At 61.3% G+C, this 27,136-nt stretch overlaps 2 protein-coding genes across 3 annotated transcripts; one reads left to right on the top strand and one right to left on the bottom strand.

Annotated features, from left to right (window-relative positions):
* Positions 1 to 331: 331 nt before the first annotated feature.
* Positions 332 to 8,298, top strand: ATG9B (autophagy related 9B). 2 transcript variants are annotated; one of them, XM_043872363.1, is made up of 15 exons: positions 332 to 425; positions 825 to 969; positions 1,092 to 1,135; positions 1,275 to 1,339; positions 1,454 to 1,615; positions 2,163 to 2,304; positions 3,834 to 4,588; positions 4,765 to 4,918; positions 5,077 to 5,256; positions 5,955 to 6,191; positions 6,345 to 6,478; positions 6,644 to 6,740; positions 6,940 to 7,069; positions 7,153 to 7,294; positions 7,450 to 8,298. In XM_043872363.1, the coding sequence occupies exons 1-14, from the start codon at positions 423 to 425 to the stop codon at positions 7,278 to 7,280; spliced, it is 2,376 nt and encodes a 791-aa protein (XP_043728298.1). In that variant the 5' UTR covers positions 332 to 422; the 3' UTR covers positions 7,281 to 7,294; positions 7,450 to 8,298. The 2 variants fall into 2 exon arrangements, with proteins under 2 accessions (XP_043728298.1, XP_043728297.1); XM_043872362.1 differs by having other exon boundaries at positions 336 to 969.
* Positions 8,182 to 26,637, bottom strand: NOS3 (nitric oxide synthase 3). The gene is made up of 26 exons (XM_043872361.1): positions 26,418 to 26,637; positions 24,986 to 25,103; positions 24,614 to 24,762; positions 24,202 to 24,364; positions 22,767 to 22,858; positions 22,532 to 22,673; positions 22,072 to 22,211; positions 21,808 to 21,982; positions 21,004 to 21,105; positions 20,306 to 20,500; positions 20,103 to 20,176; positions 19,775 to 19,919; positions 19,419 to 19,523; positions 16,656 to 16,723; positions 16,133 to 16,249; positions 15,840 to 16,014; positions 13,673 to 13,805; positions 13,457 to 13,535; positions 13,114 to 13,301; positions 12,240 to 12,412; positions 11,731 to 11,941; positions 11,536 to 11,623; positions 10,420 to 10,541; positions 9,462 to 9,610; positions 8,959 to 9,153; positions 8,182 to 8,798 (listed from the first exon to the last, which is right to left on the bottom strand). The coding sequence occupies exons 1-26, from the start codon at positions 26,573 to 26,575 to the stop codon at positions 8,637 to 8,639; spliced, it is 3,618 nt and encodes a 1,205-aa protein (XP_043728296.1). The 5' UTR covers positions 26,576 to 26,637; the 3' UTR covers positions 8,182 to 8,636.
* Between the last annotated feature and the right edge of the window lie 499 nt (positions 26,638 to 27,136).

The raw sequence follows: 27,136 nt of genomic DNA, 5'->3' as shown, positions 1-27,136 counted from the left end.
TTTTGAGATTAGGTTTTAAGACACCAAAGATGTACAATATTGTCCTGGCCCCATAGCTCTAGCATCTTTAATAGGATTCTTTTTGCTTTGGTTTTGGCTGCTGCTCTCTGGCCTCGCCTTTAAATCCCCTGGAGGTCTGAAGGTGGGACTGTGGGGATCTCCTTCCGTCCTCTGCAGCTCCTGCCCTGCCAGGTGTGGAGGTGGAGCCCTAAGAGGTTTGGCCGCAGGTTGCCCTGGAAGGGGTGTGAGTGGTCGGACTGGTGACTGCGAGTTGGGACGCCTGAGGCCTGCCCCCACTGAGTCACGGAGCTGTTGTTGTCAACCTGTCCTAGTTGTCAAAGTCCCTGCTCAGCAACGCAGCCCTCTGCGGAAACGGCAGCAGCTCTCATCTTTCTGAGCTTTCAGGAGAAGCCGCTGGCCTGATGGTGAGGCGAATGGGCTGGGGGGGGACCAGGGGGCGGTTGGGGCGGTGGGGAGACCTGGGGCCTGGATCCGTGCCCCTGCTCCCCACGCCACTGCCTCCTCTTCCTCCTCCTCCCTGTCGGGGACCTGGGGTGGGGAGGGTCTCCTTCTCTCTGTCCCCTGTCCCTCCCACAAGAAGGGCCCCTTCCTCAGCTCCTCCTTCAGCCTCGGGGCTCCCCTGCCCAGTGGTGCAGGCCCCAGGGGCTTCTCAGCCTTGCCACTGTGCCCCCCCCACCCACGCCACCCCCCCAGCGCAGCCCCAGCCCTCCATGACACCTGCCTCTGCTCCCCCTCTCTGGGGTTCCCACTCTGCCCCTCCCCCGGCCTCGGGGACTCCCCCTCCCCCACGCCAATGCCCCCAGGACTCTCCTGGGCTGCGGATAGGCCCTCTGATCCCCGAGCAGGATTACGAGCGGCTGGAGGACGGTGACCCCGAGGGGTCCCAAGATTCACCCCTCCATGGGGAGGAGCAGCAGCCCCTGCTTCACGTGCCGGAAGGGCTCCGAGGTGAGCGGGTGGGTGTGGGGCTCTAGGGTTGCTCCCCCTCAACCCCGCCCCAGGCTGGCAGCAGCTTGAGGGCATGGAGTCAGGTGAGCTCCACGCCCCAACGCTCTCCCTTCTGTGCCCAGGCTCCTGGCACCACATCCAGAACCTGGACAGCTTCTTTACCAAGATATCCTTTCTGTGCGCAGCCTGGCAGAAGGGGCAGGCAGGGGGATGGGTGCCGTGGGCCGGGGACTTGGCGGGGGATCGGGAGGCATCCTCAGGAAAAGCCCATCATGCTTCAGGCTGACTTCTTGACTTGCGGCCACATCTACAGCTACCACCAGAGGAATGGCTTTACCTGTATCCTGCTGGAGGATGTCTTCCAGCTGGGGTGAGATGTGCCCAGGGGCCCAGCAGGAGGGGCTGACCAACCCGGCAGGCCTGGGGCTGGGGCAGGAGCCCACTCGGCCCTCAGGCTTGAGCACCGCTCTTCCTCTCGTCCCAGACAATTCATTTTCATCGTCACCTTCACAACCTTCCTCCTGCGTTGCGTGGATTACAGTGTTCTCTTTGCCAACCAACCAAGTAACCGAACACGACCTGGGCCACTCCACAGCAAAGTGACCTTGTCGGACGCCATCCTACCCTCCTCACAATGTGCCCAGCGGTGAGTGAAAGCTGGCGGGGGCAGGGGCTGGGGGAGACCAACGCAAAAGTCTCCCCTCCTTTTGTTCCTTGGTCTAGATCAGCCATTCTCCGAGGTTTTGGCTTGAGGACACCTTTAATCCACTTAATATTGGTGGAGAATACACCTTTAATACACTTAATATTTGTTTGTTGAGAACCAACTCCCAGGGGCTTTTGTTTCGCGCATCCTATCTGCATTTACCTTGTTAGACATCAAAACTGAGAATGGCTTTAAAATCTATGAATGTGGGAACATACATCCCGTCTGTGAACATGGTGTTACACAGAGTCTGGAAAAGCCCACTGGATTCTCTTGGGAGAATGAGAATGAAAATGGCAGAAAACCTGAATATTAGCTGAGAAGTTTTGACCTTGCAGACACAAGGGTTGGGGGACCTCTAGGACCTACACTGAGAATCACTGGTCTGGCAGGGCCCCCTCTCCATGACCTCCATCGCTCCCCAAGACTGGCCTGCCTTCCTATGGGGCCCCTACTTTGTCCCTGCTGTCTGTTTCGCCTCACACAGGATCTGCTCCAGCCCCCTCTTGGTCTTCCTGCTGATCCTGGCTGCTGCCTTCTGGCTGTTCCAGCTGCTTCGCTCGGTCTGCAACCTCTTCAGCTACTGGGACATCCAGGTGTTTTACAGGGAGGCCCTGCACATCCCCCCGGTGAGTTGGATGAGTGTGTCTGTGGCGGGGTGCCATGTCGGGGGGCTGGGGGGCGGAGGATGGGGAGGAGCGGTGGCCTGTGCAGACAGGAGGAGCCACTGGAAAGAGGGCAGAAGACCTTTGTGACACACCTACCTAGGCTTAGCCCCAGATAATGCTAGGAAGTGGGGTACCACCCCTGAGAACCTGAGGTCCTTACTGTTGTGGGGCTTAGTTGATACAGATGATTATGGAAGATATGTACAGCCACGTGCTTGTGGCCCAGACGCTGGGGACTTAGAGGGGCGGTCCTCTGGTTTGACGAAGCAGGAGGAACTGAGACCCGGCTGGGAAGGATAGGCGGTGAGGAGGCGTTCCAGGCCCCATGACGGAAAGGGGTGGGGAGGAGCAGTGAGCGTCTCGGGCAGCGATGAGGAGACTGACCTACCAGCTTGCCACTGAGTGTTCAGGCCCCTGTCGGGGGAGCCCACCCCGCTTTCTGGCTTCTCTTTGCAGGAAGCTGCTTCGTGGGCCCCTTCACTGTCCCTGGCCACACTTCGCTCTCTCCTCCTCTTGGTCTCGCTCCATCTGCCTGTGTACCTAATTCCTTCTCTAAGGCACAGCACAAAGGCTACCTTCGGCAGTCAACTTCCCTTGCTCCCCTCAGAAGTCCAGAACCTTCTACCGCCCTCCAGTGCAGCAAAGGGGAGAGGTCCTCCGAAAGCCCCCTTGAGTAGGGGAGTCCGAGCCACAGCAGAGGGCTGGGGACGGACGCAGGGAAGGTCGGGAGCTGGACCACTGCTCCTCCGGGAAGGCGCCTGACCCCTTCTCTTTCTCCTTCCTTCTTTCTCCTCTTCCCCACTTCCTTTCAGAGGTAGGGGAGACCCTGGGGTGGACTGGAGAGGCTGGCCTGAAGGGACGTGACTAAGCTGGACTGGGGAAGCTGGGTGAAACTGGGCTAAAATGAGTTTTGCAGCTGAGCAGCAAGTGAGGTCTGACGGCCCCCCCAATCCCAGATGGGGACCTGGCCACTGTCTTAGGAAGGTTAATCTGATGGAGGGGATGGGGATGGGGGTGGGGTCTCCAAGCATGCGAGGTAAAAGCTTGTGGGGCTTCTGCGCCCGGCTGGCTGGCACCCTAGGAAGGAGAAAGAGTGATCACCCAGTTACCTGCAGCTGTGGTGCGCCTTTTGCATGCAGGGCTGCCAGGATGGGGAGGGGGCGTGTCTGGAAGATCTGCTTGGAAGGGGCCGAGCTCACATGCCTATGGAGTTTAACTTATGAAGGGTCCCTGGGGAGCACGTGACTCCTGACCCAGGAGGGGCAGGGGCCTGGGGAGGGCGGTTCAGACCGAGGATAAGGTGCCGCTGGTCGGTGGCAAAGAGAGGAAGGCGAAGGGACTGCCGTGGAAGGCGGTAGGTTTCTGGCGGGAGGGCCCCGGGTAAGGCCGGTGGGGAGGGCACGCGGGGATGCCGCTCTGGTCACGCGGAGGGTGGGCATCGTGATGGACAGGAGTCCGGGGCGCTGGCCTCAGCAGTCGGCTCTCCGCAGGAGGAGCTCAGCTCGGTGCCCTGGGCAGAGGTGCAGTCCCGCCTGCTGGCGCTGCAGAGGAGCGGGGGGCTGTGCGTGCAGCCGAGGCCGCTGACGGAGCTGGACGTCCACCACCGCATCCTGCGCTACACCAACTACCAGGTGGCGCTGGCCAACAAAGGGCTGCTGCCCGCCCGCGCCGCGCTGCCCTGGGGCGGTGGCGCGGCCTTCCTCAGCCGCGGCCTGGCGCTCAACGTCGACCTGCTCCTCTTCCGCGGGCCCTTCTCGCTCTTCCGCGGCGGCTGGGAGCTGCCCGACGCCTACAAGCGCGGCGACCGGCGGGCCGCCCTGGCCGCGCGCTGGCGGCGCACGGTGCTGCTGCTGGCGGCCGCGAACCTGGCGCTGAGCCCGCTGGTGCTGGCCTGGCAGGTGCTGCACGCCTTCTACAGCCACGCCGAGCTGCTGCGGCGCGAGCCCGGCGCGCTGGGGACGCGCCGCTGGTCCCGCCTGGCCCGCCTGCAGCTGCGCCACTTCAACGAGCTGCCGCACGAGCTGCGCGCGCGCCTGGCCCGCGCCTACCGCCCGGCCGCCGCCTTCCTGCGCGCCGCCGCGCCCCCCGCGCCCCTGCTGGCGCTGCTGGCCCGCCAGCTCGTCTTCTTCGCCGGCGCGCCCTTGGCCGCGCTGCTGCTGCTCACCGTGTACGACGAGGACGTGCTCGCCGTGGAGCACGTGCTCACTGCCATGACCGCGCTCGGGATCGCGGCCACGGTGGCCAGGTGCGATGGCAGAGGGCCGGGGAGGGGGGCCCCTTCCTCGGTCCTGGGTTGGAGCCTCCGTGCACCCCTCCCTCTCCACTCCCCCCTCCCCCCCGCTAGCGTACCCCCACCTCACCCCCCGCACATCCTCTGAACCGCGGGCCGCCTTCTTTCCCCACCCCAATCCCGCCCTCTAGGTCTTTCATTCCGGATGAGCAAGGCCAAGGTCGTTCGCCGCAGCTCCTGCTGCAGGCGGCCTTGGCCCACATGCACTACCTCCCCGAGGAGACTGGCCCTGCCGGCAGGACCAGCTCTTACAGGCAGATGGCGCGGCTGTTGCAATACCGAGCGGTGAGGGTCACGCCGGAAGCCGGCCGGGCTGCGGAGGCTTTTGGCTGCCCTCGGAGGTCTGGGGGAGGCCCCCGGAATGACCGGGTTGGAGGTTGCCTGCCAGGCGAGCCTGGTTGCCCTCCGAAAGGCCTTCTCAGCCTCGGGCCTGCTTTCTCCAGGTCTCCCTGGTGGAGGAGCTCCTGTCCCCTGTCCTCACACCCTTGTTTCTGCTCTTCTGGTTTCGGCCCCGGGCCTTGGAGATTATCGACTTCTTTCGGCACTTTACTGTGGACGTGGCGGGGGTCGGCGACATCTGCTCCTTTGCCCTCATGGACGTGAAGCGGCATGGACACCCTCAGGTGGGAGCCTGTCCCGGGTGGTGTGGGGGCAGGTAGGTTGGGTAGGCGTTGGCTTGCCTCACTGGAAGCAGAACTGGGTTCCACCCCCACCTGCACTCTTGGCACCTGTGACCCGGAGCTCCCCCGTTCACTTTCCCGAGCCTTCATTTCTCAAATGCGGGCAATGACTAGCCAGTGCTCAGGCCTCTTAGGAGGATCACCTGAGATGACAGGTGGAGAGCCCTAAGAGGGTGCCCAGCATCATCACAGCAGTAAGTGGGAGCGCAGACCACTGGAGAGAAACGCCTCGGTCAGTGGACGGGGCTGGGGTACGGACGTGTTTCCTGACCAAGGCCGTCAGGCCAGTCATATCTAATGCGTACAGGCCGGCAAAACACTGAGCCCACATCATCTGCTAGTGCTGGGTCTGGACCCGGGTCCTGCTCTCCGGCTGTGTTTTTTTGGCTGATCTTGAACTCGTCCCCTTGTGGCCTCCATCCTTTCACCCTGGGGCTAGTGTTTCCTGTCCTGCCTACCGCACGAGGCCCCCACCGCAGCTATCCAAGTGGAGTTGGCTGGAGTTCCCTGGTGGCCTAGTGGTCCGGCTTTAGCGCTTTCACTGCCAGGGCCCCCTGTTCAGTCCCTGGTCGGGGACCTGAGATCCTGCAAGCTGCACTGCCTGATGCTGGCAGCACCTGAAGGGCCATCGTTCCTTTCAGTGGCTCTCTGAGGGACAGACCGAGGCCTCACTGTCTCAGCGCGCCGAGGACGGGAAGACAGAACTCTCCTTGATGAGGTTCTCCTTGGTTCACCCACAATGGCGCCCCCCAGGCCACAGCTCCAAGTTCCTGGGGCACCTGCGAGGCCGGGTTCAGCAAGACGCAGCCGCCTGGGGCGCCAGCTCGCTGCGCAGCCCCCCTGCCCCCGGGATCCTCAGCACCTCTCCGTCCCCTCTGGTGAGTCGGAGCCAGGTCTGCCTTCCTGTCCCCACCACCCTTTGCCTCACCCCTCTATGAACCTGCTTATTGGTGCCGTCTGCTCTCCTGCCTTCCTGGACCTCCTCCCTCTCCTCTGTCCTCTTTTCTGACCCTCTCTCCTCTCGCTCCCAGCCGGAGGCCTTCCTGGCCAACCTCTTGGTGCAGCCCCTCCGGCCGCCTCAAGACCTCAGCCCTACAGCCCCCTGCCCGGCCGCAGCCACGGCTAGCCTCCTGGCTTCCCTTTCCCGAATTACCCAGGACTCAAGGTGAGGGGTGGGGGCCTGAGATGCCGGGAGCAAGGGGTGGGGCTGATCCTCCAGGAGAAGGGGCACTGGAGTTGGGGGGGGTGGTGATGTGGAAAGGGAGTTGAAGCCAGGTTCTCCCTGGGGGTATGTGTGTGTCTTCATGATCAACTGCGCCCTCTGTTCTAGCTGTGTGTCCCCGGGAGGCACTGGGGGCCAGAAGCTGGCCCAGCTCCCAGAGCTTGCATCTGCTGAGATGAGTCTCCATGCCATCTACCTGCACCAGGTGAGCAGAGGGGGTGCCAAAAAGAGAAGGGGAGGGAGAAGGCAGCTGAACAAAGTGGAGAGTGTGGAGGGGGCTGGAGTGTAAGGAGTTACTCAACAGGAGCTGGGGGAGGAGGTGTCGACAGTCTCTGTACCTGGCCCGGGGCTGGGCCTCACAATGGGGCAGGAGGGAGGCCTCTCATCTTCTCCCTTCTGTTTAGCTCCATCAGCAGCAGCAGCAGCAGCAGGAACTGTGGGGCGAGGCTTCAGCCTCCCCCCTGTCCCGGCCCTGGCCCAGCCCCCCACAGACCCTCTCTCCAGATGAGGAGAAGCCGTGCTGGTCCAGTGATGGTGAGGCGGTCAGGGTGTGCAGGGGACACGCCAGGGAGCTGCAGGCATCATGGCATTGCCCAACTGATGGCATTTCTCACTAGGCTCCAGCCCCGCCTCCAGCCCCAGACAGCAGTGGAGAGCCCAGAGGACCCAGAGTTTGTTCCCTGGAGGGCTCCAGGAGCCCACAGACACCCAGAAGGAGCCTGGCCAGGCCACAGGCACTGACTGAGTGGGCTCCTCGGGGTCAGTATTGTCTCACGGGGGTGGGGGAATGGGTAGGACATCGGGTGGTGTCGGACTTGGAGGGGCGGGAACAGTGGTGGGAATTTGGGGTGACCGGGTGGTCATCTCTGGAACCTAAACCCCTGGACTACTAACAAGAGCTTTTCCTCCCCCAGGCTCCCTGGCTTCTCCAGTCACAGGAGATCGGGCGAGGTGGAGTGGAAAGGCATGCCCAGCCCTCTTTCAAGACCCCCACGAATGCTTTAGTTGGGCCGGACTTGGGAGTCATTGACGAACTCGCCCAGAGAACAGAGAAACGGTAGGAGAGGAGCTGCCCAAGGCCTCAGGAAACACGTCTTGGAGACATTCCCCACATGGGGGGCTAAGGGACAACTGTTGGTCCTGGAGTGGCGGCCCGGGAAGAAGTTACCAAGTGACCTCATGCCGGTGGGCAGGGCCAAGTTAGAGGCCAAGCTACACATCAGGGAGCGATGAGGGACAGGACCTGAAAGGCAATAGGTGCTCAGATTCATCTGGCCCTTAGGTTCCCATGGGACTGGTGGAAGGGCATGGGGACCGTGAGCGGAAAAGACTAGAGGGGCCTGATGTGTTTGGAGTTCATGGCGGTGTGACGTCTGAGAAAGTGGCCGTGGGGAACCATCAGTGAAGGTTGCTCACAGCTGTGCTGCTCATCTTTGTGACCTTAGTCCTGGACTCCCCACGCTTGGCAGCCAGGGCTGTCCCGGCTTCTCGTCAAGATCAGGGAAGCCACACTGGAGAACTGCCTGCACTTGGCTGGAAACCAGTTTTCTACAGGGCAGGGGTCAGAGAGGAGTGTGTGGGACAGGACTTCTCCGTCCAAGAATTACCACCCCCACACCGTGTGCACAAGTTAAAAGACAAAGCTCGTCATTATTCTGTAACTGTAATTGACAGCGCTGGCTTAGGCATCTTAGTAGGTCTCCTAACTTCTGGTCCAGTCTCTTATGGTAAATCTTCAACAATAAATATTTGAATGATTTAGAGATCAGGTTTCAAGATAAGATACTTCCGAGAGAGGCGAGGGGAATCTAAAATTCACCTAAACACCAAAGGGCTGACTGTAGGCTCTGGAATACCGCTGCTGGGAGGGGTCTTCCAGATAGACTCAGACTTAGGGTGGGGAAATAGACCCAGAGATGAGAGGATGAGATAGTACAGGGGATGCGAACAGTCTCCATAGACTCTGGACAGACGGTGAGAGGTCACCTCGGGAGGGGAGGGAGAAGTGGCCGGTCCCGGTAAGGCCGACAGGACAGCGGTAGAGCCATAGTGGAATGACAGCCCCTCTCTCCGGGAACTGCAGTGGGAAGCAAGAGGGGTCTCAGGGGCCGGGGGTGTCTGGGCCGGGCGGGTCGAAGGCCCAGGGCACCGCGCCCCGCAGATGCCGCTCCTGCAGGGAAAAGCTCTGGGTGCGTATGCGGCTTGTCACCTCCTGGGTGCGCAGCGTGAGGCCGAAAATGTCCTCGTGATAGCGTTGCTGATCCTGGGAAGGAAAAAGGGCGGAGGATCAAAACACCGGTGGAAGTGTGGGGCGGAAGTCGGTCCCGCCTCCGCCTGGCCCCGCCCCTGCCCGGGCATGTCCCCGCCCCCGTCCGGGTCTGGCCCCGCCCCTGCCCGCCTGCCCCGGCCCCGCCCCTCCGTACCCGCAGCACGCCGATGACGTCGCCGGCCTCGTCCAGCTCCATGTCGCCCTCTGTCGCCAAGATGCGCTGCACCGTCTGCAGGACGCTGGTTGCCATAGTGACGTCGCCGCAGACAAACATGTGGCCCCGCTCGAGGCACAGCACGCGGTGCACCTCGGCAGCCAGCTCGGTCCTCAGGATGTCCTGTACGTAGGTCTGAAGGAGAGGCGGGGTTAGGGGCGGACCCCGGCGGGGCCCGCCGAGCGAAGGGCAGGTCCCCAGGGAGCGGGGAGGGCGGCCGGGTCCTGGGTGAGAAGAGATGCCCTGGGTGCCAGGTGGGGCCCAGGTGCGCGGGACTGGCGAGACTGAGCGGAGCGAGGGGCGCGGCTTGGGCGAGGGTGAGCAAGACCCAAAGGGGGCCCAACGAGTCGATCCGGGTGGGTCTCAGAGCCCAGCTGGAGCGCACGGAGGTTCTTCCTCCGTCCCTAGCTTCGGGTTACCCCAGCACCCTCAGGGTCCCGCACCTTGGGGCTGTCAGGTTCCCGGGAGAAGGCGGTGAGGACGCGGCCAAACACCCCGCGCTGCTGGGCGTCCTGCACCTCGTCGCGGTAGAGATGGTCGAGCTGGGAGCACCGGCAGCCGAACACCAGGGTCATGGGGGCGGGCTGCAGACCTGCGGGCATCACTGTGGTTTGAGAGCGCCCCCAACCCCTCCTGGGGGACCCAGCCCCAGGGACACCTCCCACTGGCTTCCCTCACTCAGGCCGACCGCCCACCCTTTCCTGCAGAAACCACCACTCTCCACTCTTTAGCCTCTAGGAGAGGGCTAGATGTTTTCACAGACACTGCCTGGGGCTGATTTACAGAGAAGCCCAAGGTCACAGGAGGTGGTGACTTCTCTCTGATGGGATGGCCAGTGGTGACACTGTGCTACAGCTGGGCTTTCTGACCCAGAATCCGTGCCCTTGGGACCAGGTAACACTGCGGCCTGAGACAACCGGCCCTTCCCTGCTCCGACCCCACATTCTCCCACACCTTCAGCTTCTGCACTCTGCACATTCCTCTTAGTCACAAGCCCCCTTTCATTTGATTGGCCAGCTTCCCTGGGCACCCCGTACCCAATCCAAACACCCTTCAGCTTCCTGGGATCTCAGACACACTTAGTTGACCTCTGACACAGTCCAGAGTCCACCTGGGGCATTTCCATCTTCTGAGTCCCAGCCCTGTCTTCTCCAGGCTTCCAGGTTCCCTTTGTCCTTAATTCAATCCAATGCTACTTTGTGCTAGGCTAGCCAGACCTACAGGGCACTGCTTTTGTCTCTAGGAGCGCCCCCCCCTCCCCAGTCCCGGTCTAATAAACTTCACCTTTGTAGTCCTGTTTCTTGCCCTGTTTCCTGCCTTTCAGCATCCTGCCCTTTGGTCCCCCTAAATTGTGTGACTCCCTCCTGCCTTCCGGTCATTCCCTTGGGTCCCCAGCCTTACCTTTGCTCTCAATGTCATGCAGCCTCTCCTGCCAAAATCCCCGGAAGGGGGCGATGCCAGTGCCGGGGCCCACGAGGATGCAGGGCACGTAGGGGTCAGCTGGCAGCCGGAAGGAGGGAGCCCTGGCCAAGACACCCTCCGTCAGGCCTCCTTTGTCCCCCCAGACCCACCACTGTTACCAACCTCGGCAAGGTGGAGAGAGGAGAACTTAACCTGCTTGCGTCTAGCTTATAGTGAGCATGGGGTGTTTAGTAAAAGCACTGTCCGTATTGGCAGAGACTCCCTGGACCTGTGGTTTCTGGATGTTGCATCAAAGGAAATAAAGCTCAAGTTTGAACTGAAGAACGTTTTGATGTCTCAGTTTAGGAGATATAGAAAGTATGGGGAAGGGAAGGGCAGACAGCCTTTTGGTTCATAATGACTTCACTGAGTGTATTTTAAACCACAGCCTCGATATGGTTTGTGTTCACTAGATGGGCAGTTTATTTGTAATGTGGCCTGCCAGATGGGTTCGGGTCACTGTCCTGGCTGGAGCATCCTGGGAACTCTTGCTTGTGTCACCTTAGGCCTCCAGCTCCTGGGTGCTGGATGGGGCAAGACTTCTGGACACAGCAGGGAGGGAAGGGTGTCCTCAGATCCTTCGCTTCCCTTGAGTCCTCACTGACACTATGGTGAGCTAACTAGTTCTCCCCGGACTAAAGGCGGGTGGAGCACAGTTCCCAGGTACCTGCCTGCCAACATCCAATGGACCCCAGGGATGTAGGGAGGGACACGGTACCCCTTCTGAAAGGGACAGGGCCTGCTGGGGTGGGATCCCAGCCCATTCCTGGGAGCTGCAGCTTCAAGGTAGGACCTGAAGTCCGAATCAGTGAGAGGCCCAAAGCTCAGCCAGAGTTGTGAGGTGGCTTAACGGGATGCCCTGTCCTGGTTGGGTTAAGCAGGGCCTGCCTGCTCCCACTCACATGCTCCAGCAAGGCTTCTCCCCCCTGCTCCGTACAGCTGGCCTGTCCATCCGTCCTCAGGCCATCCGTGTGGTGCTCTGTCCACCCTGGCTGGACAGACGCCCTCCTCCTCCCCGTGCCCCTCCCATGCGCCCCCCCCCAAGTGCTCACTCACCCCCTGATGAAGCAGGGCACGGGGTCTCCAGTCTTGAGCTGGCTCAGCCACGTGGAGCAGACCCCATAGTGTAGGGGGCCCAGCCCGTCTAGGGGGTGGGGGGGAGGGGGCAGTCGGTGAGGGATCCGCACCCCCTCACCCCGCCCCAGGGGTGCCTGCGGGGGCCCAGCCCCATCCCCCTGCCCCCTGCCTCACCTTGGGTCCTGTATGCCAGCACGGCCACCGTGAGGTGGACCTCTCCGGGGTGGGCGCTGGGGGCTGAGCTGACGGAGTAGTACCTGGGCTGCAGCAGGGGCAGCTGGGTGAGGAGCAGCGGGGCGGGCAGCGCCACGGACGGGAACTGCTCCAGCACCTCCAGCAGCGTGGGGCAGCGGAACCACTTCCACTCCTCGTAGCGCCGGGGGTCCTGGCGGGGCGGGCGGCAGTGAGCTCGGCACCTGCCTCCTGTCCACCTCCCTTCTTGACCCCTCCTGAGCTGAGCCTCCTGGGCAGGGGGCTTCTCACCCCTCAGGTGAGGCCACAAACATTTCTCCAGCACCTTCCGCGTGCCTCTTTAAGGCCAGAGAATTCAGAGATGAATAGGAACTCCAGAGCTGGGGGGGCGGGTCTTAGACCTTCAGGACTTTCACCAGGGGTCCCCCTCCCCGCAGCTCATCCCATCTCACGGGCCCCTGCTGCCCCATCGGGGGCGGGGGGCTCCCGACCTGACTGAGGGTCTCGAGCTCCTGCTGCTCGCTGGGTTCTTCGGCCAGGGTGCTGAGCAGTCGGAGAAGCCGGGGGCTGGGCGGGGAGGTGATGTCCAGGAAGAAGGTGAGAGCCTGGCGCAGCGTGCACGGGGGCAGCCGTGGGTCCCGCACCCAGCTGGGAGGAGGGCCACCTTGGGGGGGAGGCGGGCATGAGGAAGTGCTCAGAGGACGGGGCCACGCTGGGCCTGCCTTGTCCAGGGTGACAGCTGCTTCTCAGGGGAGGACACGGGGACTGACCACACCTTATGGTGTCATTGGAGGGCTGGCTCTTGGACAGCGGGGGTGGGCCTGTCTGGGCAGCCCGTGTGTGTGTGTGTATGTGTGTGTGTGTGTGTGTGTGTGTGTGTGTGTGTGTGTTCGAGGGCCCCTGCTGGATTGGGTTGCTCTGGGTGAGTGTGTCTGTGTGTGTGTCTGTGTGTGTGTGTGTGTTCGGGGGCTCCTGCTGGATTGGGTTGGTCTGGGTGTGTGTGTCTGCATGTCTGTGTCTGTGTTCGAGGGCCCCTGCTGGATTGGGTTGGTCTGGGCCCCTGCCTCTCACCAACTCATCTTATCGTAACTCCAGGCCCGGGGGAGCGGAAGGCAGACCTGGTGCCAGCTACAGAGCAGGCTAGACTGCTGGGGATGGGGATGGGCCCAGAGGAGGGGTGGCCTTTTGTGGGGGCTCTGGGGGTGGGTTTGAGAAAGGAGCCACGATCCATGCAGGTAGCACAGTGGCTGTGAGTGGGGGCTGCAGCAGCCTCCCGTCGGGTCCTGACCCTGAGGGGACCCTGGGGCCAGAGGGGTGGAGGGCCCTCGCTGGCCCCCCCACCCCCGCCCCCAGATGGCCCCTCACCTGGGCTGCCCTTTTCCAGCTGCTCCACAGCCACAGACTCGGTGGGCGGCGGCGGGTCCTCCACGCGGCTCAGCAGCGCCTCCACGAGGCCGGGCCGGTTGGGCGGGCAGATGCCTATGTGGTCCCCCGGCTGGTACTGCAGCCCCTCCTGGCCTGCAGTGTCCAGGCGCACCAGGATGGTGGCCCGGCTGAGGTGGGGAGAGGGGGAAGTCACAGGAGGGCTGGGGGCGAGGCGGGGGTGCTGGGGTCTGGGGAAGTAGAGGTGGGCGGGTGAGGGTGAAGGGGTGCCGGGGTCTGGGGAAGGAGGGGTGGGCGGGTGAGGGTGGGGAGTGGCCCTCCTCACGTGGACTTGCTGCTTTGCAGGTTTTCCACTGAGAGGACTGTGGCCTGAAACATCTTCCGTCTGTGCACGTGGACCAGGCCTGAGGGGCGGGGGGTAGGGGGGAAGCAGACGAGACTGAACCCGAGCCAGGGACTCAGGCCTGGCCCCCGAGTCAGTGGGTCTGGGGCCCCCTGGAGCCCAGCGGGCCGGCAGGGTCAGGGTGACGTCGGGCCCCACCTGGCAGCAGCTGGAGGCCCTCGGCCTGGGCGCTCAGCCGGTACCTCTGGCGTTTCCAGCTCCGTTTGGGGCTGAAGATGTCCTGGGCAGCGGCCTTGGCCTCCTCCCCGACGCAGAACGTCTCGCAGGAGGCCTGGGGGTGAGGAGGTGAGTGTTGAGGATCCCCGGCCGCCAGGGAGGCCGGAACAGCAGGGAGCTCAGAGGAGCTGATGAAGAGCCCGCTGGATCCTCGCCACCCCCCCAAACAGAGGCTGATGGCACTTGTCCTTCAGCCCACTTGGTGCCGCTGTGCTGGCTACTCTTTGGCATGTATTTGTTAACGTATTTGGCACGGTAGTTAACCTGGTGAGTGTTAATCTCATGTTGCAAGAGGCACAGAACTCCTTGCACACAGCAAGTAGCCCTCAGCGAAGGTGTCTGTGTGTTCAGACCCAAGGTCACAGTCTGACTCCTAGACTGAAACTGAAAGAAAGTGAACTCACTCAGTTGTGTCTGACCCTTTGTGACCCCATGGACTGGAGCCTATCAGGCTCCTCCGTCCATTGGGTTTTCCAGGCAAGGATACTGGAGTGGGTTGCCATTTCCTTCTCCAGGGGATCTTCCTGACCCAGGGATCGAACCCAGGTCTCTTTGTAGGCAGCTGCTTTACCGGCTTTACCGTCTGAGCCACCAGGGAAGCCCAGGGATTCCTAGACTAACAGCTTGCAAGCCACCAGTTCCCAGTCTTTACACACCTCCTTAGAGTCTGCTGAAGATGAAATGAGAAGCTTAGGTAAAGCCCTTAAGTGCTTCTGGAGTGGGCACAGAATGGGAGGGGTCTCTGGCTGGTCTGCACCACACACCAGGGACTGCAGGGGGGCAGGACCCCTGGGAGGGTGTGTATCCTATTTGTTTTTGCTCAGGCGCAAGCCTGGCAAACCACTTAGCCCTTAGTGTGAAACCTACGGCTCATCCAGGATTGGCTGCCGCCTCCCCTCCCACCCCTATCACCAGTCCTGTTAATCTTTCTTTTGTGTGTGTAAAGTCTTATATCTCTTCCTTCCTTCCTTGGCCCCCTCCCTTCCTTCCTACTCCCCGCTGCTCCCACCCAGGTCTGCTCAGAGCCTTCCTGCTTCTGTCTGGATGCTCCTCCCGTCGGCCCTGCATTTCTAAGCACTGTCCGCCAGCCTCGTGCCCACTCCCCCCTTCTCTCCTTGAGCTCCCAGCTTCCTGTCAGTTCTCTTTGTCTGGATTCTTTACTCCTGTTTTCCATTCCCTCTTCTCCTCCCCAGCGAGGACTTCCCTGGTGGTTCAGATGGTAAAGAATCCGCCTGCAAACCGGGAGACCCGGGTTCCATCCCTAGGTTGGGAAGATCCCCTGAAGAAGGGAATGGCAACTCAACGGTATTCTTGCCAGGAGAATCACATGGACAGAGGAGCCTGGTGGGCTCCATCCAGTCCATGGGGTTGCAAAGAGTCAGACACGACTGAGTGACTAACACTCTCCTCCCCAGTAAAGCCTCCATCTGTGCTGGCCGGCCCTCCCCACCCCTCCTCCTGGGGAGCCCTCCTTCCTGGCCATTAGTCCAGACCTGCTGAGCTCAACCTTGGGAACCCTGGCAGGGCCAGCACTGCCAGTCCGTGTCAGGACTGGGAGAAGGATCCCTGCTCAGCTCCAGGTGTGGTCCTGAGACCAGGCAGGGCTGCTCTGGAGGAAGCCCAGGCTGAGAAAGTCCTGTCTTATCCTCCCCTCGCCCAGGAACCCCCTCTGGCCCAGTCACCACCCCAAGCCTGTCTGGCCCCTGACTTCCTGTAGTTTCTCAGCTTCAACCCTTGGCTCTGTCTTCCCTTTTCCCTTCATCCTGCCCTGCACCCCCTCCCCTGCACCCACCCAGGAGAGGGAGCAACCTGAGGTGCCCGCCTGCCTGCTGGGGCCCTGGCTGCTGCTTCCGGTGGGTGCCGTTAGGGCCATGTCGTCCATCACTACTACTCAGGACTCAGCCAGAAGGGCTGGCTGTGCAGTGGGGCGAAATATGAGGGTGGATTTTGGAGGAGCAGGAAGGGGCCGGAGTTTCCAAAGAGTCAGGGCGGTGGTGAGGCCCCGGCCTCCTCCGTGTGGCAGGTCTCCGGGGCGGATGGAAGGAGTCAGCATTGGAGTTGGAGGGGTGGCGGGAGTTGGGGGGCTCACCTGGAAGGCCGCCTTTGCCCAACCACGGAAGGCCTCCTCCTGGCCACAGAGCTCGTCGCCCTGGCCCAGCTGCAGCAGCCGCTCCCCTCCCAGCTCTTCCAGTCGGGTGTCCACCGCTCGCGCGAAGGCGCAGAAGTGGGGGTATGCCCGGGAGCCCAGTCCAAACACGCAGAACCTGGGGTACCAGGAGGCATCAGGGCAGGCCCCCTCATCCTCGCCCCAGTGCCCAGGCAGCTCGCCACCCCTCCACCCCCCGCACCCAGCAGAGCTCCCCTCGCCGAGGCCCCCCGGACCTGAGGGTCCCCAGCGCCCCCGCGCTGTCCGTGTTGCTGGACTCCTTTCTCTTCCGCCGCCAGGAGGACACCAGTGGGTCTGAGCAGGAGACGCTGTTGAAGCGGATCTTGTAACTCCTGCAGGAGACGGGGGGACAAGGGTGTCACAGTGGGGAGACTGGACAGGGCCCAGACACTGCCCGGGGGCCGCTTCAGGGGCTCTGCCTCCGTGGTGCTTGGGGGGTGGCTTGGCTTCGTGGCTGAGGGCCCGTGTCCAGGGGTCCCTGAGCCCTAGGCCCCGCCTCCCCTCCTCTCTCTGCAGGAGACGGGCCCCTCAGAGTCCCCAGGACTGAAAGTGGGCGCGTCACAAGGCAGAGGGCGTCCTGAGGCTGCGGGGGGTGGGGGGCCCAGGCCTGTGCTCAGCTGTCCTCCAGCTTGTTGGGAGGCTGACTTGCAGCCCAGAGAGGGGACTCTGTAGGCCCCCTTTCCTTTCGTGTCTCCAAATGCCTCCCTGTCCCCTCCCCTCCCTGCCCCCCCAACTCACTTGTGCTGTTCCGGCCTTGGGGAGCTGTTGTAGGGCCCTGACATCTCCATCAGTGCAGCTGCAAAACTCTGGGGAGGGCAAGTGTTGGCACCGGGATTAGTTTTATTTCAGACTGTACAGAAGCTCATACTGCACTGGAGTGGTCCCTGTTATTATTAGTTACGATTTAAATTTTTAATTTGTTTTTAACATTTCAAAAAAGAGGTATGGGCTTTTGGAAAACATTACAGAAGCATGTCAAGTAATAAAATAGAAACCTACCCTTCCCTTCCCTCCAGTCTCATCCGTCAGAGCAGGTGTACCACGGACAGCTGTTACACTTTCTAGCCCCTTTTTCATTGTGCCTAATGTATGTCTGTATTTATAGTTTATTTATTTATTTGGCCATGCCACATGGTTTGCAGGATCTTAATTCCTCGACCAGGGGTTGAACCTAGGGTCCCCCAAGGTGAAGGCACCATGTCCTAACCACTGGACTGCCAGGGAAGTCCCTAGTTTTCCTTTTAATTTAAATGGGACCATATTATACTTACCTGCTTTTTGTCAATAGCTTATCGTGTGTGTCCTTCATGTCCACGCACAACACTGACCTCAGTCTTTTAAATGACGACACAGCATCCCATCATTTGTAGGTACCGTTATGCATGAGACCTGCCTTTGACAGGGACATCTGGATGGTCTACAAACAATGCCAAACACTCATATGTGCCTGCTTCCTCCTTTGCATGTTTCAGGAGGGTGGTCCTTGGATGTGGACTTTCTGAGCCAGGATCTGAGAACTCGATGGGTCATCAAATCGTCCTCCAGGATCCTGTCTGTGCTGGAGGTGACCACTCCGTAATGTTTCAGCCAAGTTGATAGGTGGAAAACAGCTCTCAGTCTCCCTGCGTTGTCCTGATCACTAGCAGCTCTAACACCTTCTAGAAAGCTGAGCCGTTATCACGTGCTGCCACGGAAACAGCTTAGAACTACACGTGCCAACCTTTGCACAGGAAAAAACAAACCGCGGCAAGGCCATAACATCCCGGGATCCACTGCAGATACATTTAGGTGGTGGGTCTACAAGTTTACCGCAATTAGCATGTGCTACTTTAATTTTATTTTCTGAACATTTTCTTTTTTTTTTTAAACGGGTGTACATGTGTTCCCCATCCTGAACCGAACATTTTCTTGAAGTATGATGTACCCACAGAAAAGCAACCATGTTATAAATGCCCGGCTTTATAGCTTTTCACAAGCTGAACCTACCTGTGTAGTCAGCATTCCATCAAGAAACGTCACCAGCGTCCTAGAAGTCACCTTTGGGTGACCCGACCCCAGGTACTCCCCCGCCTCCTGCCCTGGGGTCACCACCTGCTCTCCTGATTAAAATACCAGAGATATGTTTTCCCTGTTTCTAAACTTGGTACAAAGTGAGTCTGATGGTCTGATTCTTTAGTGCCTGGCTTCTTTCCCACTACGTGATGTTTGAAGTTCATCTGTTTTGTTGTGTGTGGTTGTAATTTGTTCACCCTCATTGATGCATCGCGTTTGAATAGACTACGATGTATTTTTCCCATCTGTGATTGAGAGTCATTTGAATTGTTTCCAATGTGGGGATACCATGAGGAGTGCTGCTATTAATACTCTTGTTCATGCCATTAGTAAATATATGCCATTTTCTGTGGGGCAAATTCCTAGGTTTCCTCCATTAAAAAAAGAATTTGAGGTAAAAATATACATATATTGAAATGCATGGAATTTAAGGGTGCAGTTCAAATCGGTTTGGCCACTGGGCAGTTTCAAAGTTAGATATATGTCTACCCAGTGACCCAGCAGTTCCACTCCTAGGTATTTATCCAAGAGAAATGAAAACATAAGGCCACAAAAGCCTTGTACAAAACTGTTCATAACAGCTTTATCCACAATAGCCAAGTGCTGGAAAACAGCCCAGGTGTCCATCAGCAGGGGAGCAAAGAAATAAACTGTTCACGCCCCCGAGGTGGACAGAAATGAACCCCTGAATCGTCCAACAGCAAGATAAGCCTCCAAAGTAGGGTGGGTGAAAGAAGCCAGACACGGCGTGCCCCTTTTCCGTGACCTTCTAACACAGAGGACAGGAATCAGGACGGGGGTTGCCTTTGGTGGAGAGACTGGGAAGTGGATTGACTGGGGGAGTTGACTAGGGGCCTTTCTAAGTGCTGGGAATGTTCTCTGTCTCTATAGGAGATAGGATCGTGGGTCCCACGGATGCAAACATGACTCTCACCCTAGAAACAGCTGGTGAGTGTGTTTTTCTTTAGAAGGGAGGTTGGATGCAGGACTGAAGGGGCAGCGTGGTGGGGGAGAAGCCCTCTGCGGGCATCCTGCTCTAGGGGACTTGAGGTGTAAGTGTGAAGAAGACATCTAAAAGCAGGAGCAGACAAGAGCTCCGGAAAGGAATGGGAAGCAGGGAAGGTAAGGGTTAACAGCCAGGTATCTAGCCCGTGGGACGCTAGTTGGTTTCTTTCAAGATTTGTTCAGAAAGTGAGCTTACCTAATTTCTGTTAGCATCTGAGCAGTGGTCTTTTCTTTTGTTAAGAAAGGGAGAAAAGACAAAAAGCTGAGGTCTCACTCTAGCTGCTGCCTTTCCCATCTGTCAATGCCTGACCGGTCAGGAAGTGCCTCCCAAGTGTGGAACGCTTGCTCTGATAGTGGAAGTGACTCGGACTGAGGGTCCTGCCCAGCCGCCTGCAGCTCTGAGTCTCCCTTATTCCCAGGTGCCCCTTCCCTGGCAGGCCTCACCTCTCCATTCTCCGGGGGATCGCCATTCCCAAAGGTGCTGGTCACCACCAGCACCAGCGTCTCGTGCTCCAGGGACACCACGTCATACTCATCCATGCACAGGACCTGCGGGCAGGGAGAGGACGGACGTCCTGGGGACCGCTGCCCCAGTCTGTTTCATTCTAGTCCTCCCGGCAGGGCGAGACTCAGCCCCTCACTTGATCCCTGGGTCCCTCCTGAGGGTCCTGGGCTCCTCGTGGGCCCTGGCTGTGACCCTCTCCTGTCCTCCAGCGTGTGAATGAGGATAGGGCCAGGACCATCCCCGACCCCAACCCACCACTTCTTTTCAGACCCTTGCCCGCTGGGCTCAGCCCTACCCGGGGGTCGAAGGCCTTCCGGAAGAGCCTCCCCAGCTGCTGAGCGTAGCTCTGGGCCCGGCCGGTCTCAGAGGCGTATAGGATGGTCGCCTTCACTCGCTTGGCCATCAGGGTGCCCATAAGTGAGGCAGAGATCTTCACCGCGCTGTGAGCAAGGAGGGGATGAGGGGGTCCCAGGCGCACAGAGCCAGGGGCCTCCCTATGCGAGCAAGTTCTCGGCGGGTTTGCAGGGGTGGTGTGATACGGGGGGTGGTGGAGGTGCCGTGGGGGGCGGTTCCCTGGGGTGTGGGGGAAGGGCAGCCCCCAGCGGGGGTGGGGGGGCACCTACTTGGCCACTTCCTTAAAGGTCTTCTTCCTGGTGATGCCGGTGCCCTTGGCTGAGCTCCCCTTCCAGGGATCTGGCTGCAGGGGGATGAGGAGGGGCAGGAGTGAGGGGGGAGAGGAGAGAAGAAAGGGAGCTTGGAGGCCCCTGGCAGCTGCTCCGTTAGAGCTGGCGGAGTGGGCATTAGCCAGTCTGGGGGGGGTGGGCACCTGGTAGCGGAAGGCAGGGGACAGGACGTAGTTGACCATCTCCTGGTGGAAGACGGGCGTGAGGCTGCCCGAGATGGGGGGCACGATCCAGGCCCAGTCGGCGGGGCAGCCCCCCCTGGCCTTCTGCTCGTTCTCCAAGTGCTTCATGAAGGACACAGTGGCGGCGTGGTGGTCCACGATGGTCACCTTGGCGAGCTGGGGTGAGGGGTGGGTGGGGCTAAGACCCGGGCCACAGACCCGCACTTCCGTCACTCACCCCAAACCTGACACGCACGGTCCTTCCTGAGCCAGTGTCACCCCCTGCCTGGGGCGCACGTGGTCCTGCTACCAAGTCCGCGGCAAAAGCAGCAGCTCTGATCTGCGATGTCTGTGTGCCCGCCTTGTCCCCACCCCACACATCAAGATAGCCGAAGCTCTCGAGAGCCCGCAGAAGTACTCTGCAAGCCCTGGTTTCCTCAAATTATAATGCTCAGCGTGCAATCGATCCTAGAGTTAGAGTTTCCAGACTACAGTGCAAAGCCCAGAAGGCCCCCGGGGAGCACCATTACAGGGCACGTGCCAATCGGCTGGGTTCCCCTACCGGGACCACAGGCCCAGGCGCTCAGAGCCTGTGACTCCAACCCCTGCCCGCTTTCTGAGTGGCTCCCTCTCTTCCAGCCCCACCCCCGTGCGCGCCTGGCCCGTCGGGGCCCGTGTACCTGATAACTGTGGAGCACGGCCAGGTTGATTTCCACGGCCGCCTTGTCCTTCCACAGGGACGAGGTGGTCCGGGTGTCGAGGTCCATGCAGACGGCCACATCCTGGGGGCAGGGGTGCCCGGCATCGGTCAGGATGGGGGTGGGGGAGGGGGAGGGCGGTCAGAGAACGTCTCTGTCTCTAACTCATGAGGGGAGGAGGTGGGGGTGGGTGGATGGCCATCCGAAAGCCCACCTGCTTCACTGGGGGCTGATTCATGTGCCTGCCTGCAAAGGCATCTCAGGGCAGAAAGGGACCCTGGTGCCAGCCACTTGTCAGCCCCACTGATTTCTCATTTCTAAAATGGGTTTTCACATGTTTTGAGTCAAAATGCCCTTCGAGAGACCCTCCCAGATGGCGCTAGTGGTAAAGAAACTGCCTGTCAAGGCAGGAGACGTAAGAGATGCGGGTTTGTTCCCTGGGTCAGGAAGATCCCCTGGAGAAGGGAATGGCAACCCACTCCAGAATTCTTGCCTGGAGAATCCCATGGACAGAGGAGCCTGGCAGGCTACAGTCTATGGGGTCGCAAGAGTCGGACATGACTGAGCGATTTAGGACACACATGCACACACGCGCTTTGAGAAACTGATGAACACTCTGGCCCCCATTCCCAGAAAAATAACTACATCTTCACACGTGGGCACCCCCCTCTGCCCCGACCTTCGGTTCTAGTTCAGGAGGCAGGCTGGACCTGGCTTGTTCAGATTTCTCCCCGTTGCTGACATCCTGTACATCCCCGCCCCCACCCCCGCCACACTGGTCCTCACCTCCAGGATGTTGTAGCGGTGAGGGTCACACAGGTTCCGCGTGCCGATCTCTGTGCTCATGTACCAGCCGCTGAAGGGGGCCGCGGGGAACTCCAGCCCCCCAATTTCCAGCAACATGTTGGACACAGCTGGGAGGGCGTACCAGCGCAGGCCCAGGGCCGCGAACCACTCCAGTCTGGGGGCATCAGGGCATGGGATCAGCCTCTGTGGAGCCTTACCTGCCCAGTCACTGCCCCCCATTTGCCCCAGCCCCTCTGTGCTCACGTGGGGTGCTCCAGGGGCACTTCAAGGACCAGCTCGGGGGGCAGAACAAAGAGCTCCGGAGCCTCGTCTGGGGCCTGGAGCAGCAGGGGCAGCACGTCGAAGCGGCCATTTCCGGGCGTCCAGCCATGCTGGATGCAGAGCTACGGGGAGCGGGGCGGGAGTGGGGTCTCAGGGGCTCCCTTCCTCCATCGTCTCAGTGAGGTCCCCCTGCTACGCTGACCGCTCTTCCACTGGACCCTTCTGCCTCCTCCCAGAGCCCTCACTGGCTGCCTTCCCCCTTCCCTGCCTCCCCGTGCCCACCTCCGTAATCACCATGTTGGCCGGGATCCCCCTTCTCCTCTCCCAGTGCCCACCTCGGTGATCTCCATGTTCAGCAGGTCCTCCTTACCCGCCTCCCCGTGCCCACCTCCGTGATCGCCACGTTGGACGGGTCTCCCCTTTCCCGCCTCCCCGTGCCCACCTCCGTGATCTCCACGTTGGCCGGGTCCCCGCGCACGGAGCCGTCCTGCTGTCTGTAGCCCGCGTAGCGCACCAGCTGGCTGTTCCAGATCCGGAAGTCTCCGCGGCCCGGGGCGCGCTGCGGGAACACTGTGATGGCCGAGCTGACACGGGGATGAGAGCTGGTCAGGGCCTGGGTCCACGGCCCTCACTGGGGCAGGGTGGGGTCTCGAGCCGACAGGGTGGGGGCCACTCACCGAAGGTTGCCGCGGTTGGTGGCGTACTTGATGTGGTTGCAGATGTAGGTGAACATCTCCTGTGCTGAGCTGCAGTCCCGGGCATCGAACACCTGAGCCGGCCGAGCAGGGAGACAGGAGGGAGGTGAGGGTCTTGAGTAACAGCCCCGGGAGAAGGGAGGGAAGTGGGGCAGGGACTGACAACCTGGCCACAGCCCTTGAAGGCTGGCGGTGCCCAGAGCTGTGAACTATGGCTCTTCTCCGGGCAGCCTCCCTGGCCCTTTGGCCCCACACCGATCCTTCCTGTCCTGCACCCCATATGCCCGGCATAGCCTGGCCTGTTCCTTATGCTGGCTAGTGTCTCCCCATCCCTATAGGCTAACTTGGTCCCTGGTACAGAAGGGGGACCCAGTCACTGCCAAACTGATCACTGGGGAAAGGCCGCCGACTGACTGGGAGGCCACCCGGGGTATGGGTGGCGAGTTCCCCATTTCTCACGGTGCTCAAGCAAAGGCGGGTGAGCCTGGCCCATCTTCTGACCCTCCTTGGGCACACAGATGATGGGAAGGGGGGTGGCTGCAGTATGCGGCCTCTGGGGACCCTGCCCATCCTGGCATTCTGATGCTAGGAGGAGCCATCCTCACTGGTGGGGTGGAAGCCCCAGAGGCTGGGAGGTCTGATTCCTGCTTCAGGGAGGAGGGGACTCCTCCTCTGCTGTTGGTGACAGTGGAAGGCCTAGGGTCAAGGGTGGGTCAAATACAGAATCTCTGATGGATTCAGAGCTGAGGGGGGGCCTTGAACCAACTTCACGGGTCATGCTAGCGTCAGACAGGACTGTTCCGATTTTATTCAGGACTCCTTTGGGATTTACAGGGCACGTGGCTTCCTTCCAAATTCTCTGGTGTCCAGTTACGGCTAAGGAGGCCAAGGTCACGGACCCAGCTCCCCCATGGGTCAGGCTGTCCCAGTAACGCAGGCAGGCTGGTGTGAGTCATGTGGCGGGTGTGTGGAGGAGGGTGTGGGCCAGAGGCTCGGGGTGGTGGGGGCGTGTGCTGGGAGGGAGCAGTGTTTGGGGTGAGGAGGCTGGGCTGGGCAAGTGGGGGCCTTTTCTGGAAGACTGTACCTGTTGCTCTGACAATACCCCCCCTCCAATCCCCCCCTGCCCCAGGGATCACTGCTCAGCTGTCCACACCTACTCATTGCATCCGTCTGAGCATCTGGCCGATTCTCCCCACCCAGCCAGGGCACTGTTGTGGCTCTTAACAACCAGCTGTTGGCTCCTGGGCTGAGGGCACTCCCGGGATACTAGTCTCTAGGGGGAACGGGCAGGGATCTCCCCACTGCTGGGACCACCCCCCCTTCTCGGCCCAGGAAGCCTCAGGAGCTTGTCACACTCCTCTTTTTTCTCTTTAGCGTCCCCTGGCCCCCACTCTGGGTGCTTGCTGGCCGACCACACCTGCAGCTTCCCCCACTGGATGCGGCCCACGCAGCGGGGCGCGTTGCGCCAGGCCTGCTTGGCCCCAAACACCAGCTCGCTCTCCCGCAGGTGGTAGGTGCCCGTGGATGCCACCTCGGCCTCCACTTCCTGAAGGCGCTCCTCATGAGCCTGGGAGCCGCTCCTAGGGAGGAAGAGGGGAGCAGGAAGAAGTCGTTGGCAGGGGAGGACCCCCCAGGCTAGGCGAGCGTTTTGTGGAGGGGCGCGGTGTTGGCAGGTGTTGAACTCAGGCCCCCCCTCCCCTGTGCGGTATCAGGATGGGGGGGGCGCGGATGGGAGCGGCCCCGAAGGAAGTGTCACCCGCTTCTGGGTCTCAGCAGGACCTGAGCCCATAGGACAGGGAGGGGCAGAGGGGCTCAGGGGAGGGTCTTGCCTCTTGATGGAGCTGTAGTACTGGTTGATGAAGTCCCTGGCCTGGCTCAGCAGCTGCTCAGCGGGTGGAGGTCCCTGGGAGGGCCGGGTCTGCAGTTTTCGGGGCAACACCAGGGAGCCCAGGCAGCGTCTGGGGGTGCAGGGCCCGTCCTGCGTCGGTGGAGGAGAACCAAGGTCAGGACCAGATCAGGGCTTGGGGTGGGTGTGGGGCTGGGGCCTGGAGGCAGGGTCTGGGGCCCAGGGAGCGCTGCGGGCTGGGGCTCCCAGCTCAGACTTTAGCAAACAGCCGGGAGGTTGGGCTGGGTTAGGGCAGCTTGAGTCCCTCAGCTCCTCCAGTTCCTCCCAGACAGGGGCCTGAGCCTCTAGTCCCTACCTGCTGGGCCTGTGCGCATAGAGTGTCGTAGGTGATGCTCCCCAACTCCCAGTTCTTCACGCGAGGGAACTTGGGCCCCTCCGGAGGCCGGGTCAGCGTGGGGCTGTTGGGAGCTGGGCTGGGTCATGAGAGAGAGAGAGAAGCACAGGACCCTTGGGGAGTGTCGCAGAGACCTCTCCGGCTACGTCAAGAGCCCCATGACTCATTTCTTGCCTGCCACATGTTTTCTCACCTTTCCTCATGGCACTCACGATGGCCTTAGGAGGCAGGCGGCATCGCCCCCCGCCTCCCCGGGGGGCCCAGCTGAGAGATCTGAGGCTCAGAGGACCTCAGGATCATCCAGGGGCCTAACTGCCCCTTCTATACCCAGGGCTGCCTCACACCCACCCTGGCTGCTCAGCCAGACCCAGAGCCACGGGGGCTGCAGTGCTGGGATCCCGAGGCCCTGGCGCAAGGCTGGTCCTGGTCCCCGCAGCCTCCTCTGGACATCCTCTCCGAGGCTGACAGCAGCCCTTGCTGGCCTGGAGGGGGATGAGCCTGAGGAAGCCCCGGCAGGGACTCCTGGCCCAGATTTCCCTCCAGCTCACGCCCCTCCTGACAGCGGCTGCTGTGTGTGTGTGAAGGGAAGCCTAACGGGCCTTATCACTTCCTCCCAGAGCCGCCGGCCCAGCCTCGGGGAGGAAGGGAGGACCTCGGGGCTCGGAGTGCCTGGTGCTAGGGCCCCTGGCCCCTAGCCCTTCCCCGCAGAGCTGCCTGCCTGGCCTGGCACCCCACCTGGTCCTTCTTCTCCCCAGGGACCTCTGCCCTGGAGGGGGGTTGGGGGGAGCGGGGTGGCCCTGCTGGGCCCGGGGATGCAGGCTGAGTTTTGGGGTTGATGGCCAGTGGGATGAGGGGTCCGCAGCCAGGGAAAGGGGACCTAGCTGCACTGTGCTCTCAGTTCTTCCCGAGGCTCTCAGTCTCTCCCCCATGGCCTCAGTCCCTCACCCCATCTCTCCCCAGCTCCTTTCCGTTCCCGTTAAATCGTCACGGCTGTCTGTTTGAAGTCTTGAGGTCAACTAGCAACTCAGGACAACCCCGTGGGGGTAAAGGACCACTCTGTCCATATTTGATATAAATGGAGGTTCAGAGGTTAAGTAAGTTGTTTCGAGTCACACAGCTCTTGGCAGCCGAGCAGCCCTCAAACCCTGGCCACGTGCACCTGCTACGCTGGCACCCTGGCCCCCAGCTTTCACCTGCTGCTTGCCGGCCCTGATTCGGGTTGATGGTCTGAGCCTCCTTGGCGATCTGTCCGCACTGAGAGCCTTTGGCATCCGCCACCTGGCCCTCCGGAGTGAGAAGCAGGCTCCAATCCTTCCCATCCCAGCCTGCAGAACTCCATGGCCGCCCCCCCCCCCCACCCCGCCACCTGTACCCCAGTCTCTGTGGCCCTCACCTGTGGTCTGGCGCTTTCGGGGTGGCGGGTGCGGGGGCCCGGCTGGGCTCAGGTGCCGGGGAGGCTGGGCCCTGCTTGCCGCACAGCCCAAGGCCCAGCCCCAGCCCCAGGCCGCAGGGGGGCCCGGGCTCCTGGCCCACGCTCTTCAAGTTGCCCATGCCGCTGGGGCGGGCGGGCGGCCTCCTTCTGCTCTGTGGCTCCCAGCAGAGCCTCGGGCCTTTTCCTTAGGAAGGGGAGGGGGCGGTAGGAGGGGGCCCTCGCCCCGCCCCGGCCCTCACACACACAATGGGACAGGAACTAGCCCGGCCGGGAGGCTCCAGAGCCTCGGCTCCACGCCCGCAGGCCCAGAGGGTGGAGGGCCAGACGCCTGGGTTCCGCTCTGAGAAGGAGGGTGATAAGGGGGAACCCAGGTGTCTGGCAGAGCCCTGGGGCCAGAGCGCAGGGAGTGGGGGTGTGGCGGGACAGCAGGGTGGGCTAGCCAGAGCGCCCGAGAGGACCCTTCGGGGGTGTCTGACCAGAGGGGAGGCCTTCCACCTCGCCCTTGCTGGCCTCGCCCCGAGGCGTCAGGCAGAAGGTGGGCACTGTGGCCGCAGCAGGTGATGACTAGCCCCTTGCTCTCAGTGACCACAGGGACCACTAGGGTCAGCCCAGGGCTCTACCTGACCACCTTCCCGACATCTAAGCACTCCTGGCCTCCTACTGTTGAGTCCTTTCAGGCT

The sequence above is a fragment of the Cervus elaphus genome, chromosome 18 (genome assembly GCF_910594005.1).
Source record: "Cervus elaphus chromosome 18, mCerEla1.1, whole genome shotgun sequence".
In the NCBI taxonomy this organism is placed as follows: domain Eukaryota; kingdom Metazoa; phylum Chordata; class Mammalia; order Artiodactyla; family Cervidae; genus Cervus; species Cervus elaphus.
The sequence above is the reverse complement of the archived record's forward strand: the minus strand, read 5'-3'. Positions and strand labels throughout refer to the sequence as shown.

What these genes read in the sequence shown, in the direction of transcription:
- ATG9B (XM_043872362.1), top strand. Translation starts at nt 423, where the DNA reads ATGGTGAGGCGAATGGGCTGGGGGGGGACCAGGGGGCGGTTGGGGCGG. An exon ending in TCCTCACAATGTGCCCAGCG is followed by an intron (nt 1,616 to 2,162) that starts GTGAGTGAAAGC and finishes CGCCTCACACAG; the next exon opens with GATCTGCTCCAGCCCCCTCT. An exon ending in ATCGCGGCCACGGTGGCCAG is followed by an intron (nt 4,589 to 4,764) that starts GTGCGATGGCAG and finishes CCCGCCCTCTAG; the next exon opens with GTCTTTCATTCCGGATGAGC.
- NOS3 (XM_043872361.1), bottom strand. Translation starts at nt 26,575, where the DNA reads ATGGGCAACTTGAAGAGCGTGGGCCAGGAGCCCGGGCCCCCCTGCGGC. An exon ending in TCCAGTGGGGGAAGCTGCAG is followed by an intron (nt 22,859 to 24,201) that starts GTGTGGTCGGCC and finishes CGGCCGGCTCAG; the next exon opens with GTGTTCGATGCCCGGGACTG. An exon ending in CCAACGTGGAGATCACGGAG is followed by an intron (nt 22,212 to 22,531) that starts GTGGGCACGGGG and finishes CGCTCCCCGTAG; the next exon opens with CTCTGCATCCAGCATGGCTG.